Source organism: Papaver somniferum, unplaced genomic scaffold, assembly GCF_003573695.1.
Source record: "Papaver somniferum cultivar HN1 unplaced genomic scaffold, ASM357369v1 unplaced-scaffold_0, whole genome shotgun sequence".
In the NCBI taxonomy this organism is placed as follows: Eukaryota; Viridiplantae; Streptophyta; class Magnoliopsida; order Ranunculales; family Papaveraceae; genus Papaver; species Papaver somniferum.
In genome coordinates, this window is record NW_020618823.1 from 761,189 (window position 1) to 783,585 (window position 22,397).

General features: G+C 37.4%; 2 protein-coding genes across 2 annotated transcripts; both read right to left on the reverse strand.

Annotated features, from left to right (window-relative positions):
• Positions 1 to 13,322: 13,322 nt before the first annotated feature.
• Positions 13,323 to 14,090, reverse strand: LOC113325826 (chaperone protein dnaJ 20, chloroplastic-like). The gene has a single exon (XM_026573694.1). It carries the CDS (start codon positions 14,028 to 14,030, stop codon positions 13,530 to 13,532), a length of 501 nt encoding a protein of 166 aa, XP_026429479.1. The 5' UTR covers positions 14,031 to 14,090; the 3' UTR covers positions 13,323 to 13,529.
• Positions 14,091 to 20,678: 6,588 nt separating this feature from the next.
• LOC113325852 (SKP1-like protein 11) lies at positions 20,679 to 21,335 on the reverse strand. Its single transcript, XM_026573720.1, has one exon. The coding sequence runs from the start codon at positions 21,333 to 21,335 to the stop codon at positions 20,679 to 20,681; it is 657 nt and encodes a 218-aa protein (XP_026429505.1).
• Between the last annotated feature and the right edge of the window lie 1,062 nt (positions 21,336 to 22,397).

The following is a 22,397-nucleotide window of genomic DNA, read 5'->3' on the forward strand; positions in this document are numbered from 1 at the left end:
TTTTGCTTATTTGATTTTTTATTTATTTTAATTATTGCACCCAACAATCTTAAGACATTATAATTTGTAATAATCGAAAATGGTTGGTTGGTTTGTGAATCATGGATGTTAATTGTGGAGTGAAAAACAAAAACAATTTTTTTGGTCGGATGTAGAGTTTCGAGATTATCTCTTGACCTAGAAGTAATTTCGATGAACCCTTTTGACACAACGTAGTAGACATCCTGATAGTTACACACGTAAAATTTCAGATTTTTTGGAGTTGTAAAAGTATTTTTTTGATATTTTACAAAACAGACAAATGTTCCTGAAAAATTCTGACGGGCAAACTTTTGTTGTTAACTAAAGTATTTTTTTATGGGGTAATCATGAGTTTTTTGATATGGTGGTTCAAACGAAGTTTGTAAATCTAGATATTATCTTCAAAACTCATATTTTATCTTCCGTTTCGGAATTAAGGTTTGTGAGATGTGGTGTATTAGGTGATTGGGAAATTACCGTGTCCGTGGTCAGAGTATAAACGAAGATTGTGACATGAAATTGAAAAGGAACATGTCTACCAGGCGCATGTGGATGAACACAAGTCTTCCAAAGCTGACAAAGGCGAGAACATCAAACACAACTCTAAGCGTAGTCTTCATAAGAAAGGTATGTTTCGTAAAACTGAATCCGGCATTACTTTAATTAAAGGTGATTGTTATGTTTGTAAAATTCCTGGCCATACGGAAGTAAAGTGTAGACAACATAAAACCTTAATAAGTAAAAAGTTAATGCTAATTTAGTTGAAACAAATTAGAAAGAGTTCATTGACATGATGTCGGAAGTTATTTTAATAACCAATGTGAGAGACTGGTGGGTGGATTCTGGAGCCACTAAGTATGTTTGTTGAAACAGAGACCTGTTCACCTCTTATCAGAGGATAAGGGATGTCGAGAAACTCTATATGAGTAACTCATCTGCGACAGAGGTTGCATAAAAGGGAAATGTCGAGCATAAGTTCATATCTATAATATTCTCACACTGAATGGAGTTTTCATGTTCCGAGCATATGAAATAATATTGTATCTTGTTCTCTTGAAGATGGTAAAAGATTGAAGATCTTAATTAAATGTGGAAAACTTGTTATAACTAAGGGTATTGATTTGTTAGGAAACAGTTATAGGACTTAGGGTCTATATAAGTTTGAAGGAAAATCTGATGAAGTGAACATAGTTGATTCTTGTGCTTTATTTTGTGTGTCTTTGAATGTTTTGCATGGTAGACTTGGAACCGTAAAATTATAAGTCAATGTATAAACTGCCTAGCATAGGCTTCGTACCCAAATTTAGTTTGGATCTTGAACACAAAGGTGAAATGAATATGCTATAAAATCTTTTAGCACAAATGTTCATAGTAATTCTAATCCCTTAGAATTAATTCAGTTAGGCCTAGTTGACATGAGTTCAACCCAAAACCACTATGGTAAAAGATGGTTTATAACTTCCATAGATGATTGTACGAGGTACTATCTTGTATAATTGCTTAGGGATAAGGATGATGCCTTAGAAGCCTTAAGATGTATAAACTTGAAGATGATAACCAATTAGAAGCCTTGAACATATTAATTGTATCCTTAAGGAGATCATAATTACCATGTTGATTAGTTCAGGATTACCTGCGGTCTTGTGGGAGGAGGAAGTCCTCTTAACTAGTATATCCTGAATATAGTACCCTTAAGGATCAGATGAAACTCCATATGATTTATGGAAAGGTAGATGACCTTCTTATGAATATGTCAAAGTGTGGGGGTGTTTGACTAAGATTGTCATTCCTCTTCCTAGAAGAACTAGATAGAAACCAAAAATGGTGATTGTGTCTTCATATAAGGTATGCTGAGTATACTTCTACATATAGATTTTTGGTTGTGTGTTCTGATTTTTCATACTTTTGGTGTGATTTTTCTGACTTTGTTGTGAATACTATTACATAATCTAGGGATGATGAGTTCTTTGAACATGTTATTCTTAAACCTGTACCTCATTAGAAATGTGTTGTTGATCCCCTAGGTTTATTTTCAAATAGTCAGAAGTTATCTTAAAGGAAGATGAAGTTAAGGTTGAGCCTAAGAGAAGTAAAACAATTAGACTTGAGACTTCTTATGAAGCTGACTGATAAGTGATTTTTGCTGGTTGTAGTAATGATGATAAGGGGTATCGTTCAAACTCGAACTTGTGAAGGTAATGGATTTTTAGATTTAAAAATATATATACAAATATTGACAAATTGGTAGAGAGGTACTGGGACTAATGATTCGGCCAATCTTCATAACATAAGGCTTAATGATTTATTCTCAACAATAATAGCTCAAAACATATATGGACTCTTATTTTGCCAAAGTCGATTCTCAAAACATTGGTTGTAAATGTTAAGCATGGAACATCAAATCACCTAAGTTAAGCATGACCCATCTAATCAAATAACACCCAATTTAATCAAATCATATTTCACTTAATTTTTAATGCAAAAGTCTTAAAAAGAATTAATAAAATTACCCATTTATGAAGCTCGGCCTCCTCCATCGCCCCAGTGTTGGGGTTTAACTCATCATAGTAAAAATGCTCTCAAAATATTTCATTGATGCTCAAAAGTGTTTTACAATGAAGAGAAATACAAGAAATTGATGTAAAACAGAACTCTGCGACCCACAGAAGGCGTCCAGAATCAACGACAGAGCTGAGGTGCTGTTGTCGTTGAAGAACTACGACCCACAGATGACAGTCGATTTCACTGTTGAGGAACGACTGCTTCTGCGAGTCCGTTCTTCGTGTTCTTCAGGCGTGTTAATGGCAGCAGCAGCAGCAGGTAACTTCTCTGCAACTCCTCCTGCGCCTCTCTGCTCGCCTCCAAACCTCCCCCAAACTCTCGACAAAACTTTCTATCACTTCCCACCAGCCTTTATATACCAATAGGGTCCAAATAACTCGATTAAATCCGAGTTTATCTCCCTTTTTTCTTCACGTGCAGTTGAGAGAGAAATCTCTTTTCTGTTGCTTTGTACGCGTCTTCTGGCAATTTCTTACGCTCCAAAATTCTCCTAATCCTTAAACAATACTAGACACACTTTACTTCAACGTAAAACTCTCCCAGAATCTCTAAAAATATATTTGAAAACTTCACAGAGAACACGTATTCTGTTTGGACTTTGATCGCTTCTCCCAGCCATTCCAGCCCAAGTTGATCGATAAAATCACTTGCATACGATCTGTTTATTATTAACAGGCCTAGCCCAATTGATTTCAGGGATTTAATCTCCCTCAAAACTGCCCAGAAATCCAACAGAGAATTATCAGACGTGAACTTAGTTTTCCCGCCAAATTCCATTATTTGAACTTTGAATGTGGTGTCCCCTTAACCAGACCTGGTGTCCCTTTAGCAGCTGCTTGGAAATGGGTCACCCCTTAGTAATTAGGTTACCCCTTATCCAAAATCAAGGGTCCGTATAGCAAGTGTCCTCTGGGGCATTTTCCGCACTTTTTTCGGGGTTCCTCCGGGGTATTTCTGGGGTACTTCCGGCACATTTCTGGGGCGCTCCCGGCACTCTATCAACGGAGGTTCAAATGCCGCATTTTCATCCAATTTCGCCGCAAATCCTTATTCTTCTGAAAACACCTACAAATATATAAAATAACCAAATAAGTACAAAAATGGGTGCTAACACTATATACAATTGAGATATATTAGACACATAAATGCGTCTATCAAATACCCCCAAACTTATTATTTGCTAGTCCCGAGCAAATCAAAACTACAAAATAAAATCCTAACTCACTGTCGCAGGCATCGTCGATTGCATTTAGCGTATGCAATAAGCCTTTAAACCCCTAGGTGGCCCTAGTGGCCGAGTTATAGTCTCGGGAGGGCTTACCAGAGATATACCCACAAAACCTGTACTCCAGACCTTAGCTATCTACGCAGAACCTTGGAAGGCACTAAAGAATCTCCTTGGTTGGCATACTTATTGACTACAGGAAGAAGTACCCTGATGCGAAATTCCAATTGATGTACACGAGTTTGCACTCAAGCATACTAAAATTCATATAAAGTGACAGAGCTCTACTCAGATAGTTGCACTATGGACATCATATTCGGAGTCAAAACTAATCACATGGATAGATCAAGAAGATGGATATAGAAAAACATGTATGGTTTTGATGTTCACTAAGTGAACGGCGTTTCCCATATCTGTCTGAAGGCCTCCGCAAAAATGAACCTATCCTAATGGATTGAGATACTAGTCTGACTAATATCAACACACTGGCATATACAAGGGTACCAGTGGTCGATAACCTAACTCTAGGTCAACACAACTGGCATATACAAGGGTACCAGTGGTCGACTTTATTGAATTTATTCCTTTTGGTCAAATGGTCTGGTCTCAATTTCTTTCTTTCTTTTTTTTTTTTTTTTTTTCTTTTCTTTTCTTTCTTTTCGGTAACTACCATTTTTTTTTTTTTTTTTTTTTTCATTTTTTTTTTTTTTCATCTTTTTTTTTTTTTTTTTTTTTTTCATGGTATCTCAATCACTCTAATTCACCCTAGCATTGTAACAACTTGAATCGTGGGCCCCACCTATCACTTAGAGAAACATAGTTTAAAAACAAAATAAAATAAAAATAGAAGTGAAAAGGACTCAACGAGATATGGTGAAACTATCATGTTACTTCTAACACCTGAGCTCTGTGCTTTTATGAATAGACTCTTTAGATGTTGTCATCTAATCAGATTGGTTCCTCAACTCCTACAACCAAAATGCTTCCATCCACTTAGATTAGTTAGTGCAATCCTAAATAGGCATAAATTTCTAAGCTCTGGAGTTTATTTATTCATACTGCAACTAAAAAGTTTCTCCCATACCCCCAAACTTAAATCTAACATTGTCCTCAATTTCTAAAGATGAAATTAAAAGCATGAACAAGGAGAAACTGTTACCATTTGAAGCAAAAGAGATAAGGGAAGATATTACCGTGTCGCATGAGTTTGGGTTACCTCCCAAGAAGTGCTAAGTTTAAAGTCTTCAGCCAGACATAGAAAAGGTTTAGTCAACTCGAACCGTATAACAGTAGCCGGAATAACTGTGGGTCTTTAAAACCAAAAAGAGCTGACAAAAGGAAACTGCAGTAAACCAGAAAATGTACAATACTGGCATGCCCTTACCTAGTTTCTGGATAACTATCGCTAATTGCGGTTCAGGTTCAGGTTCTATGAAGGGGTCTAAATAGACTATTTTCCTCGGATGCATTTCCTCATAGGTAAGATCCAAATTATTAGGTCCTAGAGTCTGGAAAAACTCAGATAAGAACCTGGAATCACAAAATAACCTAAATAATTTAGGATCCTCTAAGTCAATTAGGTATGACTTACATAGTTGACCACAGTCAGAGTAGTGGTCATTCTGAAGCAAATGTGTCGATTCTAATTTCCTAAAGTACTTAGGCTTAGTCTTAGAACTTAATAAGTGACACATTTGAAATTTAAACGTTCCCACAGTTGGAAGAAAACTATTTGGTGGGAAAACAAAGTCAATCTGGGGATCATAGCCTGGGCAAACCACATCAACCAGAGGATGGGTTTCTAACAACTGAGCTTCTCTTTGGACATCATTAGGTTCAGGAAAAAGTGTACGAAGATAATCTTGTAAGATGGTTGAGGCACATATATCAAGTCCTAAGTGTGGCGACTTTCTGAGAGTTAAAGATAAGGCACTAGGGAAGTGATAATCACCCCCAAACTTAGAGTTTTCAGTGTCTCTAGATATACCTCTAATTATTTCTTGAATTTCCGTATCTTCATAGTCCTTAAAATATTCAAGAGATTCTTCTAAGTTATTATCAGGTAATGCATCTTTACTCATCTCTACAGGTCTATCTTCTTCTTCCAAGACTATTGTTTCTAAGTCGCTAGACTCTAAAACAGTATTTTCGAAATGAACCCGTTCCTCTAAACCATTATCGGCTTCGTAATCAAAAGGAAAAACTACATCGTCTAAAACGGTGGTATCCCTAATCAAATCCTCGTCCTTTTGAATAGGTGAATAATCATAAAAATTATTTGGATTTGAACTAGAAATAATATAATCACTATAAAGCTCAATTGGATTACTAGATTCCTGATTACTATGCCTACATGTTTCAGATTCTTCATCACTACTATCCTCATCATCATAATAGTACGAAGATGATTGAACCTTATCTAAATAAGTAGTGTTACCAATTATAACCTCGTTATCTTGATTATGTGAAAAAGTATCTTCATTCTCAAGGGTATTATTGGATACACTATATTGGCAATTCAAGTTATTTCGAGCAATACTTTCATTCGTCTCTAACTCAAGTCTACGTGTCGACTCAGCTATCCTCTCAAGGGTCTCTTCCAAAGAAAGTTCCCTTAGTGTAGGATCTAAGTTTTGAGTTAATCTATTGAGGATATCTTCTACAGATTCAGTTGTTGTTGCAGTTCTTTCGTCCATAACTACATTATTCACCTCATCTAATTTATACTTCGATTCAGCTAACTGACGCGATGACTCAGCTAAATTCCTGAGAGTCTCTTCTAGAGAAGGAATAGGAACTGAAGGATCATAATAAGGACTACTTTTCAATAGTTTGATTGTATCCTCTAAAGACGAAGAACTAGTATTATAATCTTCTTGCTCGTATGACTGATGCGCGTGCGGATAATAATTGGGCTCACCATGGTATGAACCATAACCTTGAAAAGGTTGGCGTCCCCAGTCACTATTCTCACTATGGTCATAATACTGATGATGTCCATATTCAAATTCAGGTCGATATTCATTGTATTGGCTTCTATCATACCAGTTCGACATTCTTAATTGCAGGGGAATTCTACGCAATCACAAACAAGTCCGACTCGACCAAATCAAACCTATAGAATCTAGCAAACAAAAAGCATGATGGCTCCACTTAGATTGTTTTCTAGACCAGCTTCTATTCCTTCGAAAAGGAATTCGTTACAATTTGAGCACACCCCTCTGGAATCAATCCGAGCTAATGTAAGTTGAATCGAGGCGAGGGAAGCTCAGTGGAGCTTTGATACCCAAGGCCTCACCGCTATCACAAGGCGGCGCAGTCACGCATTCAACTCACAGAAACCATCATGAACTTTGAAATGTTCTTAAAGAGCAACCAATATTTTTCGAACTAGTTTCCTATTAAGCTCGTTACCCTATCGGTCTCGTTCTATTCCAAATTTTAAGCTTAGGTTCGCGTTCGGTTTCGTTTTCCTAAGGCGGGCAAGAAGAGAACGGTGATGAAATCCGAACCCTTATCTTGTTTAGGACAGGCCTTGCCCTTTACTAGGAAAATAAAGACAGTCTGGTTCGTCCTCAAACAATTATCACCTTAAGGCAGACAGTAACCCACTTGCAGGAGATTCGCGGGTGTTTCGATTGGACTTACCTCCCGTACCAGACGGGCGATGAACCGTTGTCGTCGACTCGGGCCACGACTCCTATGTCATGTACGAACCCGAGGGGCCGAGACGATATAGTAATCGTCGTCCTTCCCTGCACACAATGTATATAATAATTTTTTTTTTAATAATAATAATACCCTTCCGTAGGGTTAAAAAAAAAAAGTCCAATTGTTTAAAGTCCAAAGTCCAAAATAAATAAATAAATAAATAAAAATTACAGTTTTCCTCACACACTCTAAAAAAAAAAAATTAAAAATTAAATCCTAAAATTGTCCCTTTTTTTTCTTCTCTTTTCGCTTTTCGCTTTAAGCTTTTTCCTCTCCAAGACCTTAGTGCTCCACTTTGAACCTGTAAATCAAAGACAAAAAGACAAAGTAAAAAGAAACAAATAATTCTAAAAAAATAATAAACCTTAAAAAAAAAATTCTACCTAAGCACAAATCCCCGGCAGCGGCGCCAAAATGATAAGTGATTTTTGCTGGTTGTAGTAATGATGATAAGGGGTATCGTTCAAACTCGAACTTGTGAAGGTAATGGATTTTTAGATTTAAAAATATATATACAAATATTGACAAATTGGTAGAGAGGTACTGGGACTAATGATTCGGCCAATCTTCATAACATAAGGCTTAATGATTTATTCTCAACAATAATAGCTCAAAACATATATGGACTCTTATTTTGCCAAAGTCGATTCTCAAAACATTGGTTGTAAATGTTAAGCATGGAACATCAAATCACCTAAGCTAAGCATGACCCATCTAATCAAATAACACCCAATTTAATCAAATCATATTTCACTTAATTTTTAATGCAAAAGTCTTAAAAAGAATTAATAAAATTACCCATTTATGAAGCTCGGCCTCCTCCATCGCCCCAGTGTTGGGGTTTAACTCATCATAGTAAAAATGCTCTCAAAATATTTCATTGATGCTTAAAAGTGTTTTACAATGAAGAGAAATACAAGAAATTGATGTAAAACAGAACTCTGCGACCCACAGAAGGCGTCCAGAATCAACGACAGAGCTGAGGTGCTGTTGTCGTTGAAGAACTACGACCCACAGATGACAGTCGATTTCACTGTTGAGGAACGACTGCTTCTGCGAGTCCGTTCTTCGTGTTCTTCAGGCGTGTTAATGGCAGCAGCAGCAGCAGGTAACTTCTCTGCAACTCCTCCTGCGCCTCTCTGCTCGCCTCCAAACCTCCCCCAAACTCTCGACCCAACTTTCTCTCACTTCCACCAGCCTTTATATACCAATAGGGTCCAAATAACTCGATTAAATCCGAGTTTATCTCCCTTTTTTCTTCACGTGCATTTGAGAGAGAAATCTCTTTTCTGTTGCTTTGTACGCGTCTTCTGGCAATTTCTTACGCTCCAAAATTCTCCTAATCCTTAAACAAGACTAGATACACTTTACTTCAACGTAAAACTCTCCCAGAATCTCTAAAAATATATTTGAAAACTTCACAGAGAACACGTATTCTGTTTGGACTTTGATCGCTTCTCCCAGCCATTCCAGCCCAAGTTGATCGATAAAATCACTTGCATACGATCTGTTTATTATTAACAGGCCTAGCCCAATTGATTTCAGGGATTTAATCTCCCTCAAAACTGCCCAGAAATCCAACAGAGAATTATCAGACGTGAACTTAGTTTTCCCGCCAAATTCCATTATTTGAACTTTGAATGTGGTGTCCCCTTAACCAGACCTGGTGTCCCTTTAGCAGCTGCTTGGAAATGGGTCACCCCTTAGTAATTAGGTTACCCCTTATCCAAAATCAAGGGTCCGTATAGCAAGTGTCCTCTGGGGCATTTTCCGCACTTTTTTCGGGGTTCCTCCGGGGTATTTCTGGGGTACTTCCGGCACATTTCTGGGGCGCTTCCGGCACTCTATCAACGGAGGTTCAAATGCCGCATTTTCATCCAATTTCGCCGCAAATCCTTATTCTTCTGAAAACACCTACAAATATATAAAATAACCAAATAAGTACAAAAATGGGTGCTAACACTATATACAATTGAGATATATTAGACACATAAATGCGTCTATCACTGACTTCATAACATGCCTAGCGTATTCTAAGCCCTGCACTTGTAAAGAAGCCTTGATATCTACTGAAACCCCATTCTGGTAAGAAGCTTCATTTAGTGAAATGGACTCAGTCTGTCGGAACCTGACTTGGGAGGTTTATAGTTTACCTCCAGAGAGTAAGACCATGATATGTAAATGAGTCTTTAAGAGGAAACATTAGGTATATGGAACTGTAGAAAAATATTAGTCTAAGTTGGTAGCTAAAGGCTATAAACTAAAAAAAGGTGTATATTTCCTTGATTCTTATTCACATGTGACGAGATTTACTTACGTTGAGATGCTAATTGTTATTGCTGTCATAAACAAATTAGAGATACATCAGATGGATGTTAAGACCGCTTTTCTAAAATCGTGAATTAGATAAAGAAATTTACATAGACCAACCTGAGGACTTTGTAGTGAAAGGTTATGATGACAAAGTTTCTAAGTTGAACAAAATTTTGTATGGTTTATAAAATAAGCACGTAAACAGTGACATGGAAAATTTGATCATGTGATAATGTATAGTGGATTTAAGTTAATGAATCTGACAAGTATATTTACAAGTAACTTGTTAAGGATGCCTGTGTGATTGTATGCTTGTATGTTGATGATATGATTATACTTGATACAAACTTAGATGTGATTAATTCCACTAAAAAAAACATGTGCTGAATGAGAACGTTGACTTGAAAGACTTAGGCCCTGTTGATGTAATCTTAGGGATGAGGATTGAAAGATAATCTAGCATTATAGTCTTAGTCGTTCTCATTATGTTGAATTTTGTGCTTAAGAGATACAATCAGTGTGATTGTAAGACTGCTTGTACTCCGTAAGATTATTCTTGTAGACTCAAGAAAATTAAGGATAGTGGAGTATCTTAACTTGAATACTCAAGAGTTATAGGATGTCTGATGAATTTAATGAACTGTAAGTGTCCAGACATTTCCTATAGTGTGAGTAAGTTAAGTAGATATACTTGTTGTCCAGAGCAAGAGCATTGGGATGCACTTAGTAGAGTATTACAGTACCTAAAATACTCTATTACCTTTTGTTTGGTTTATGAAAGGTATCTTGCTGTCCTTGAGAGACTTTGTGATGCAAACTGGATAGTTGACTCAGAGGAGTCCTAAGTCTACGAGTGGATATGTTTTCACTCTAGCAGGAAGGTTTGTTTTGGAAGATTTCCAAACATACATATATTACTCAATTCATTATGGAATCTGAGAGTATTGCGATAGATAAAGCACGAGAGGGGGCTGAGTGTCTAAGATGCTTTTTAGAAGACATTCCTCTCTGGCATAGGCCTGTGCCAGCTATATCTATATACTGTGTTAGCCAAGCTATAATAGCTAAATCTAAAAATAACTAATCTCAATTGGAGTTATTTCCATTGATTGGATAAAGTCCAAGGAGAATATCGCGCAACCTTTGACGAAAGGTTCATCAAAGAGATTGTTAGAAACACATCGAAGGGGATGGGGCTTAAGCTCATAAATTAAACTTGCCATGAAAGATACTCAACCTTGCTGACTGAGATCCCAAGATCAAGGTTTCGAATGAGACAACTAATTTATGGTAGGTAAAGGTAAACACTATCAGAGAATTTTATTCTCTGTTTCTTCCCTATGGTGTAGATGTGATAGTGTTACTGCATGTGAAGGATGACTTTTAAGAAGTCTTAATGAGTTCTATAATTTCAATTTAAGATTGAAGTGGGGTGTAGCAGTAACACTCTTTATGGAAACTCACCTATCTTAATGAGTAAGTGGGTCGCTTCCTATGAGAATATGAGCTTTGATTCTCTAGAGCATTTTGAGAAACATGATATGTCCAGGGCCAAATTGGACAAAACGGCACGAGCTTGGCAGCAATCTTGGAGATATCACCCGTGGTTGTTATCACGAATTACATCAAATGCTAGCAGTTTAAGACATAGTTCACTGTCTCTAACAAGTAATTCCGGTAATATCTCACTAAGCAAAGGTTCAAGACCTCATGGACACCTCTGCCTAAAATGTTATTTCCTGCGTTTTTTTTCGTTTTGATGGTTTTGGTATTACTGGAACTTAGGACCTAAAGGTCACTAAGGGTTCACTAGTTCATGCTTTTTCACTTTGATGAAATATACCTATAGTCTCACCATGTGAGAACTAAAGATGAAAGCTCTCAATACTATTATGATTTATGCAATCCATAGTATGACCCTGGGGTCAACACACTTTTGTGTGAGGGAGAGGCCGTAGAAATGACTAGTATGATTTCAACACTTGCACGATCAGTATGTTTGGATCGTGAGGTTGGGATGTTGATTTACCAAGATCTATCTGTGTTTTCATGTTTTATTGAGTTTTCATTCATGTGGGGGATTGTTGGAAAACGATTAATAAAAAAATAATTTTTTAAAGTTTTAATAAAAAATTATAATTTATTGTTTTCTTTTGTGAATGAAACTTTTTAGTCCCACATTGTGGAGTTTCCAATTTTTAGTAGTTTTAAGAAACTATATAAACTTATTAGTCCCACATTGTGGAGTTTCCACTTCTTAAATTGTTTTATTCCATTATATAAAGAAATTCACTACTTTTGTAAAATTTATGGGAAAGGGGTTGCTCTATATTTTAGAGGGACCCTTAATGGAAAATATTTTATAGCGTTTCTTAAGAGTTCGGGATTTTCCTTAACGGTTTTTTCGGAGTTGCCAAGCTCAAGTTGAGCATCTACTACATATGCTAGTAGTAGGTGTAGTAGGGTGTTTTATCTTGGAGATATCCGTCCTGTGAGGGCTATAGCATCACTCTTGAGTGTAGCCGGGCGCTAATGTCTTAAGGGCAACGTGTTGAACACGTGACTCACTCTGTTTTTCCAAAGTTTTGCTTTGTTGCTGTTGTGGAGATATGAGAAGCTCGTTCGTTTCGTCAACCGATCAATTCCATTATAAAGGAGATAAGTATCAATAACTTTTGCTTATTTGATTTTTTCTTTATTTTAATTATTGCACCCAACAGTAAGTTGGGTTTTAATGAATCTTCTTGGTCATGCCAGCGGATTTAGAGAGATTTTGAATTGGTGTAACGTTGAATCAGAATAATATTAGCTAGCATGGGGAGTCTTTGTAACATTTTAATTTTTGTTTTTTTGCTCCTAAATAAAATAATTTCAACATGGATTTTTTTAAATTTAAATCCTTAATCTTGTCCCAATTTTGATTAATTTAATCTCAGAAAAATCTACACATTTATGCTTCAAAAGAAAAAGAATAATTACTTCGTTTTCATTACTCTTCAAGACTTATTTTCACGGATTTTCCGGGTGAACGTAAAATTTATTGGCACCAACAGCTAGCTAGTCTATTTAAATTCTAAACCAGTGAGAGAGGATTCAAGACCGCGGAGGGCTTGAAAATTTGACATATTCTATCCAAAGTTCTAATTCCGAAGTGCTTAATCAAATACTCCTAGTTAAAACCATTTACTGATAATTATGAGCGAGAATTCGAATTACATTTTTTTGCAGTCAGAATTGACATGTAAATCCCAAAGGAGGCATAAAGCGATTTCCAGTTTTTCAAAACTTTACGTTGGTTGGCTCTTGACCTCATTGATGAGGGAATGATCAAGACTTTTGATTAGAGAGGAAAAATGGGTTAAGGTTCATTAATTAATTACTTAATTTAACTTTATGCCTCTTGTACTTTGTTTGAACAGAAGGTACCTCACTTTGTTTGGGTTTTGTTGAATTTTTCTTGGGTCATGATAATGTTTAAAATTGTTGTTCATTATAGAAATTAAAACTCGTAAAATAAAATTTAATGTATAATCAGAAGCGGCTAACTTCAAGAGGACACCAAAATGCTACAACTCCAAGGCACCGGTGAGTACTGTGGTGTAGAATGAGCAAGATAATTGTTTCCTACAAGGTGTTGCAAAGCTTGAACAATTTGTTAAGAGAAAAAATGAAGGGGAAAAAAAATAAGAATCCTGATTTAATTTCGTGAGTTCTTTTGTTTCCTTTGCATTCGATTCTGAGACCTTCTTTTGAGACCAGAGAGCTGATTTTCCCAAACCTCTTTTGTAAATTTTGATGGATGCATAACTGCTGAATCATGGTGAATACCAACCGACAAACCAAGTTGATGATCATAATTATAACGCGAAACAGGATCTGAAAGCGTCTCGTATGCTTTACGAAGCTCGACAAATCTTTCCGTTGATTCTTGTTTTCTTGAAGGGTCGGGACAAATATCCGGATGATATTGTAGAGCCATTCTTCTATAAGCTTTCTTTATATCTTCATAACCAACATTCTTGCTTGAATCAAGTGATAGTACTTCATAGAAATTAGTTTCTCTTTCGATTCTTATGGAGTTGCAATGGTTGTTCACTCTGCACGAAATCGTATATCTCTTGTTGAACAAATTTTCTGACCCTTTTGATAAGAAATCTAACTTTCCTATATTGGTTTGCAAAGCTAAAGACACCTCCATTTGAGAGAGGATTCTAATAAAGTATCGAGAAAAAGATGGAATTGGGTTTGGTTTTTGTTGAAAAACTGAGGGGTTGTTGAATCTTGACGAAAGCTGATACTTATAGGGAGATATATGGGAGATAAGAAAGGGTTTGCTTAACTATCACACAAGGGAAGGCTGCTTCTTTTTTTAGTTTTTACCAATTGTGATTAAGTTACATTATTAAATTAATTGCTTAAAATATTATTACAAGATCAGAGAGATTACAAAAACTACAGAACATTGAATCAGAATATGGCATGACTCATGACTCGTGAGAGTTTTTACCTCTTTATTGGTAGTTGGGTTAGAGGAAGGCCACAACTAATGTAAGTACGTATGCCTCAAGCTTGAACGCGGGTAACTCTGCAGCTGGCTGACTACTATCGAGATTTTTTAACATGTTTTTGTTCTTTCCCATATAAAACATCTAACAACCTCGTTTTGGTTTTCACAACTGTGAATATTTAGTTTATTCTTCTTAATATATATAGTGAATAAGATTACATAAGAAGTTACAACAAATAGAGATATTCTAGGAAAAAACTATATTTACGTAAGACTAAGCTAGGAAAGAACTAATAAACTGGGAAATCTAGTAAACCTAGTAGACTAAACAAACCGTGTACAGATATATCGCTAACACCCCCCTCAAGTTGGAGGAGTCGATCCAGATCAAATACCCAACTTGCTAACCAAATGTTGAAATTGCTTGACACCTAAAGGTTTTGTAAATAAATCTGCAAGTTGTTCAGAAGACTGTAGATGTTGTGGTTTGATTAAGCCGTTGAGCAGTTTTTCCCGTATAAAATAACAATGAATTTCAATATGCTTCGTCCGCTCGTGGAACACTGGATTTTGAGCAATGTGAATAGCTGCCTGACTGTCACAGGAAACAATGATTGGAAGAATGCAAGGAATTCTTAAATCCTGAAACAAATAACGAAGCCATTGTAGTTCTGCAGTTAAATGTGCAAGGGCACGATATTCAACCTCAGCAGATGATCGAGCAACCGTTGGTTGCTTTTTAGATTTCCAGGAAATTGGGCTGTTACATATAGTAACAAGATAGCCAGTAGTGGATCGTCGGGTCATTGGGCATCCTGCCCAATTAGAGTCGGTATATCCTTTGAGTATCAAAGGAGTGGAAGAGGCCAAAAAGATTCCATGACTAATAGTACCTTTAAGGTATCGTAAAACATGATTAGCAGCATCCAGATGAGAAGAATGAGGACGTTGCATAAATTGGCTTAAATAATTCACTGCACAAGCGCCGATAAATACTAGGATCTGGCAAAGGTGTACCAGCCTCGGATGTCAGTTTCAGGTGCGCATCCATAGGAAATGAAGAGGTGCGCGATCCAGTGAGTCCAGAATCCTTTAAGATATCCAGAATGTACTTCCGTTGACAGAGAAAAATTCCTTTGGAAGAACGAGAAACTCCTATTCCCAAGAAGTATTGTAATTTTCCAAAATCTTTGATTGAGAAATAGGACGCAAGTCTTGATTTGAGAGAGGTGATGAAAATATTATCAATACTAGTGATAATTATATCATCTACATAAATAAGGACAAAGATGGATGTGTTGCCTTTATGATATGTGAAGAGAGAATTGTCACATAATGATTTTTGAAAACCTTCAACAAGTAACACTGAAGAAAGTTTGGCAAACCATTGCCTAGAAGCTTGCTTCAGCCCATATAAAGATTTTTTTTAATCTAAGAACTTTGGAGTGGCCCTCAAAACCTAAACCAGGTGGTAATTTCATGTATATTTCCTCATCAAGATCTCCTTAAAGAAATGCATTATTGACATCAAGTTGATGGAGGGACCAGCCTCGAATGGCGGCAATGGATAATAGCAGACGCATTGTGACTAGTTTAGCAACAGGAGCAAAAGTATCATAAAAATCAATTCCTTCTTGTTGGGTATATCCTTTTGCCACTAAGCGAGCTTTATATCGTTCCACTGTACCATCCACATTAAATTTAATTTTAAACACCCATTTACAACCTATTGCCACTTTACCCGGTGGAAGATCAACCTGAATCCAAGTGTCGTTGGCTTGTAGAGCAAGAATTTCTTTGGCCATGGCTGCTCTCCATTTAGGGCATAGCTTGGCCTGTGAGTATGTTTTGGGTTCCTCCGTCAAAATCACCTTAGCTAGGAAAGCTTTATGAGCAGGGGAAAATTTGTCAAATGACAAATATTCAGTCATTGGATAAACTGAAGTGGAATTGCATTTTGGAAGAGTACAGTGATAATCCTTCAAGTACGAAGGAGCAGACTTTGTACGGACTGGCCGTGATGATGATATATCCGGCGCAGGAGATGATGGTGAGTTGCAATGTGATAGTGCAGAAGAATTGTTGCCAGTTTACAAATGGGAGGATGTGGTTTCCATCACAGAATTGTCTGGGGATAGCGTTTCGGCATTAGTTAAGACAGGTCGAGAATGTATAGTAGAATCCTGTTCCACTGGGACCGGAGATGTCTTTGAAATAAAAGATTGTTGTCTAGAGTTATCTCCATGGGAAAGTAAAATGGAGTCATAGAAAGCAATATCAGAGTCGCGTATATGTTGAGTGGTAGTTGATTGCGGAAGAGAACCTAGATCATGAAATGGAAAAATCATTTCATGAAATACAACATCTCTGGATGTGTAAATTGACTTGGATTCCAGGTCATATATTTTATAGCCTTTCTGATTATACGGATAGCTAACAAAAATGCCCGGTTTAGCACGGGCGTTGAATTTGTGAGATGGACGTGAGTTTCGTCCAAAACAAAGACAACCAAAAACCCGTAAATGAGAATAAGATGGTAATGTAGACAATAGCATTTCATGAGGAGATTTGTGTGATAAAACTGGGGTCGGCATTTTGTTGATTAAATATGCCGCAGTCAATATGCATTCACCCCAAAAACTCAATGGAACGTTAGACTGAAAACGTAAAGCTCGAGCTACATTGAGTAGATGTCTATGTTTACGTTCGAAAATGCCATTTTGTTGAGGCGTGTAGACACAGCTTTTCTGATGCAAAATACCATTCTGGTGAAACTAAGATTGTAGCCCTTTAGATTTAAATTTAGAACCATTATCAGAACGAAAAGTTTGAAGTTGAGGGATGAATTTAGTGTGAGTCACAGAAGATATGGTAGCAATCTTGTGTCCATATTGTCGGATTCCAAATTGGAAATTTTTTTGTAAACACGTTAGGGTTTCTGATTTTACAACCATGAGATAAACCCAAGTGAATCGAGTGTAATCATCAACTAAAGTGAGAAAGTATCCGGCACCCGTACAAGATGCTACGGAAAATGGTCCCCAAATATCAACATGAATTAGCTGGAAAGCATAAGAAGATGAATAAGTACTTTTATTAAATGGTAACCTTGTTTGTTTAGCTAAAGGACATGCAATACAGGAGTGAGTACTCTTGGAATCAATGCAATTAAAAGTACGAGATAATAAACGAAAACAATCCTCACTGGGATGGCCTAAACAGCAATGCCACATATCCATTGGCTTCTTATTTGCAATAAAAGAAAAAACAGAAGGATGGAAGCTAAAATGATATAGGCCCGCAATGCGCCTACTCCATCCAATCTCCTTGTTCGTTTGAAGGTCCTGGAAGACACATGAATCATGAGAAAATTTAATACAACACTTGGTTGTTTTGGTTAGTTGACTAACCGATATGAGATTGAATTTAAAACTGGGAACATGAAGAACATCAATTAATTTGATTGTAGGTGATAAATCAATATTGCCAATATGGCTCACAGATGTAAACGATCCATCTGGCAATTGTACGTCAATTGGTTTATCAACCACCGCATAAGTGGTGAAAGACGATATAGAAGAGCATATGGTGCGTATCACCACTGTCTACAATCCAAGTAGACAAAGAACAAGAAAATACGTGTGGCAAAGAAGACAACAGGGAAGGAGAAAACGTACCTGCGCAGTTTGTCGCTGGAGGAGACACAACATTGTTGCTATTCGGATTGAGCAGGTTCAGGAGCTGAGCGTATTGCTCAGCAGTGATCGACGGAGCCGCGGAAAGCTGGACAGGTGTAGCAACTGTGGCTAAAGCATTGTGAGTAGCATTGTGAGCAGCGGCCTTTGAAGAGTCATTTGGATAACCGTGTAGCTTCCAACAGACCAGTCGTGTGTGACCATGCTGGTTACAGTGATCACAAAAGGGCCGGGGTCGTTTGTTGCCATAGGAGTTTTTGCCAGGAACTGGACGGAATTGCGAGGAAGGACGCTGTGATTTGGCGTCTGTGTGAGAAGAAGCTAAAGCAGCAGATTCAACTATTGGAACAACAACGGAGTTGATGCCTTGCTGCTCTTCTTCCTGGCGTACGAGATTGTACAGTTTGGCAGCCGATGGTAACGGTTAAGTGACTAGGAGTTGGCTTCGCAAGGCAGAGAAACGATCTTGAAGCCCCTGTAAAAACTCCATAGCACGATCTTGATTATGTTGTTCAATAATAGACTTACCAGCATGAAAAATACAAGTTGTTGGAGGTCGAAAAGAATCCAATTGATCCCAAAGAGTTTTGAGCTGGGTGTAGTATTGAGCAACAGAGTTATGCTCTTGTTTCAAGGTGGAAATCGATTGCTTGATGGTATACAATTTTGTGGCATTGGACTGAACAAAATGACTCTTCAAGTCCATCCACATCTCATGATCAGTGTCGAAAGACATCACACTACGACCAATCTCTGGTTCACAGGAGTTGCAAACCCAACTGCCAACAAGATCATCACAGCGTTGCCAGTAAGGTATATCAGCTGGAACTTCTCGCTTAACAATGGTGCCATCAATGTAGCCAAGTTTGGCTTTAGCACTCAAAGCCTTGCGAAAACCGCGAACCCAAGTGGCATAGTTTTCACTTGTGAGAACCGGTTGATAGAGAATAGTTGTAGGATTGTCTGCTAGATGAACATAATATGGACTAGATGGATGAAGGTGAGGATTAGAATCAACAATACCAGTGGTGCTGTTGGTTGGTGATGGATCAGTGACGTCTCCCATTGAAGCTTGTGAAGAGAGAAAAAGAACGATTGCTGCCGGTGTAGGAGTATTGGCTGTCACGGCAACTGATGCTTTGCTGATGCCGATGCTGTGAAGAAAAACTGTTTTCGGCAGGTGAGGAAAAGTTTCTCAGTAGATTGAAGCAACTGAGGCTGTTAAAAGATTGTGAAGGAAAGTTTGTGGGAGATAAAACCTAGCACGAAGATACCATGTTGGATTTGTATTTAGAAGACAATGTTTAATGGTTTTCACAACTGTGAATATTTGGTTTATTCTTCTTGATATATATAGTGAATCAGATTACATAAGAAGTTACAACAAATAGAAATATTCTAGGAAAGAACTATATTTACGTAAGACTAAGCTAGGAAAGAACTAGTAAACTGGGAAACCTAGTAAACCTAGTAGACTAAACAAACCGTGTACAAATATATCGCTAACAATTAATTTTCCCGTGAACCTATTGAAAATTATTCAATGCTCAGTACTATGTGCCTAACAAAAATGACACAAAAGTGATAGTACGAATAGTTTTGAACTATAGAGGTGTAGAGGAATCTAAATTCCAAAAAAAGGTTAGAGCATTTTAGGTGTTATCCAAATGATTTTTATTCAAAAGCACGTTCCGGTTGTACAAAGTAGGGAAGGATCCGTGCGGTGGGCGCACCAAATGCAATAGTGTGTCGTCAGTCAAAAAAGACCAGCTATACTATGCCTGCCTATAGTGAGCTGAGTCAAAAAAAAAAAAAAAAAAAAAGGTTATTACTTCTTTCAACATTATTCATTAGAGCGTCCACAGTGGTGCGAGCATAACTAAAGACCAAAGACTAAAAAAAAAGATCAAATTTGGATTTAGTCCGTCCTGTGGCGTAGCGGGTGACGAGTAAATTTGGTCGCGCGTTGATATAAAGTCCGCTTCATCGTCCAACATAGATAAAGATTACGCCTGGCATGGGGCGTTGATAAAGATAACGCCTGGTATGGGGCGTTGATAAAGATAACGCCTGTATGATACGTGAACTATAGCAACGCCTGGTGTGTGGGACGCAGATTATACGTTCGCCAGGGTTCAAAAATAAAAAAATAAAAAAATGGGGCGTTGATAAAGACAACGCCCCAAGCAAAGTTTTCAAAACTTTGTGAAGGTGGGATCATGAATATATCAACGCCTGGGTGTCCGGCGTTAACTTTACGTACGCCCCATCCAGGCGGACATTATACCAACGCCCCATCCAGGAGGACATACCAACGCCCCATTCAGGCGGATATTATACCAACGCCCCATCCAGGCGGACATTATACCAACGCCCTGCATCAGGCGTTAACTTTACGAACGCGCGGTTACAGGCGGACATTTACCAACGCCCGTCGGGTAGGCGGATATTATATAAACGCCCGACTATATTTGGATTTGGTCTTAATCGCCGACCAAACTTGGTCCGAGTTTTACTCTTTGATCAAATTTTGATCGATGGTCCGTCCCACTACGCCAGCCCACTCGACACCAAATTTGGGTTTAGTCGTCCACTGCAGTTGCTCTTAGGAACTTCAATTAAAAAAATCCAATAATTTCAAAACTCATTTACTGAAAGCCCATGCAGACTCTTGTCTACCCTTTGCTTCTGCTTCAGGACTAAAATCATTCTCAACCCAAAACATTTCTCTTGCATCTTCTACTGTCATATCTTTCAGCCTTTCAGCAGCCTCATCACAAGCACTATCCAGTAAGCTCTTTATATTCAAGTAGTTACTAGCATTAATCAAATCAAAAAGCAATTCATTAGTATCAATTGCTTGGAAAAATTCTTCATCCCATTTTAACATCTCTTCCGCATTGTTATTTTCCTCGTTATGATGTTTGTTAAGATACGAGATTATTAGTACTAAAACTTTACTCGAAACCTCAGGCAGTGGAATTATGATATTAGCACCAACAAGTTCACTCCCTTCAATCAATCCTCTTAATGTTGTTGATGCTAAAACAGCTGATTCTTCAATCTCAAGAGTTTCGTTGTCGGAACTTCTTAAAATGAGCATTTTCTTTGTTGATGATGCCGAAGCTATGCTATCATTTACAGATTTTGACTCACCAACTGACTCTTCTGCTTCCGTCTTTGGAGAATAACTCTCGGTATCAAACTTTGCCTTCTTTGCCTCCGGTGCTGCTAATGAACCCCCGTCATCCATCTTTATTTTCTTTGCGTCCGCTGCTGCTAATGTCGATGATGAAGCCATTGTAGAATAAACTTAGCAATCCAACACCTAGAGTACTCGCAATAAATCTATAGCTCTGCTCTCACATTATTGCAATATGCTTGTTTATAGCATAATTTTTTTTATACGTCTGGATTCCGTTCCGTGTATAGTAAGGCATGCAAGTACTAATTCCAAATCGTAATCTTCTTCAGATTCTACATTAGAAACATGCATGGACATACAATTAAATCATGCATCTCCTGGCTTACCTACTCCAAAATCTAGTGGGAAAATGCATGAACCTGAAATGCCAAGAACTTACAGGCGTGTCTAAATCCATATTGGTTATATAGCACATATAACATTAATATGATTATGTGAAATTATGATACCATCAATTACTAAAACGGTTCTGAATTAACTTTACGATGGTAAACAGTAAACAAGAACAATCTGCGTTTTCGGTGTCCCAACGTGAACAATTACGCATGGTAGCCAATGAGGATTAATGTCCTATAACCACTGAAGGTTGTTTGCGTTACCTTTGCATAAAAAACTAAGCAATTAGACACCCTATTCATCAAAAATACTAGTCCTCGCAGCTAAGGTTGATGATAAAGCCATTCCAAAATAAATTCACGATTCAATGTGCAGTTCAACATTTTCCAATCTGTTTGCCAATTTTTTCCAATCAAAGATATTTTAGTTTTCTCCCGTATCTAAAATTTTGAGTTAATTAGTATTTGGGCCGTGAATTTTGGTATCTCTTAGTGTTTGGGTCTAAGTTTGTCCGTTATTGTGTTTGGGTCGTTGACCCTGTCAGTCAACCAAGTCAACTAACGTTTTTGGTCAAAGTGTTAATTATGGTTAAATCCCTGATCATCATCGCCGTGATTCTTCAAAAACCATCATCTATCTAATCAAAATTCTACTGATTTTTACAAATGAAGCACAATCTCGGGTTCACTTTCTTATACCAGACAATAAGATATGGGGAGACAAATAGAGCAAGAAAACTGGGAAATGATGTGATAATTGTTCGCATGATATCCACTAGGGAAAAATACAGTTTAGTTCAAAAATCATGCCAAAAGTATGGTT

Bases quoted from the DNA above. Each gene is read 5' to 3' on its own strand.
- LOC113325826 (XM_026573694.1), bottom strand. From the start codon at position 14,030: ATGGAGGTGTCTTTAGCTTTGCAAACCAATATAGGAAAGTTAGATTTC.
- LOC113325852 (XM_026573720.1), bottom strand. From the start codon at position 21,335: ATGGCTTCATCATCGACATTAGCAGCAGCGGACGCAAAGAAAATAAAG.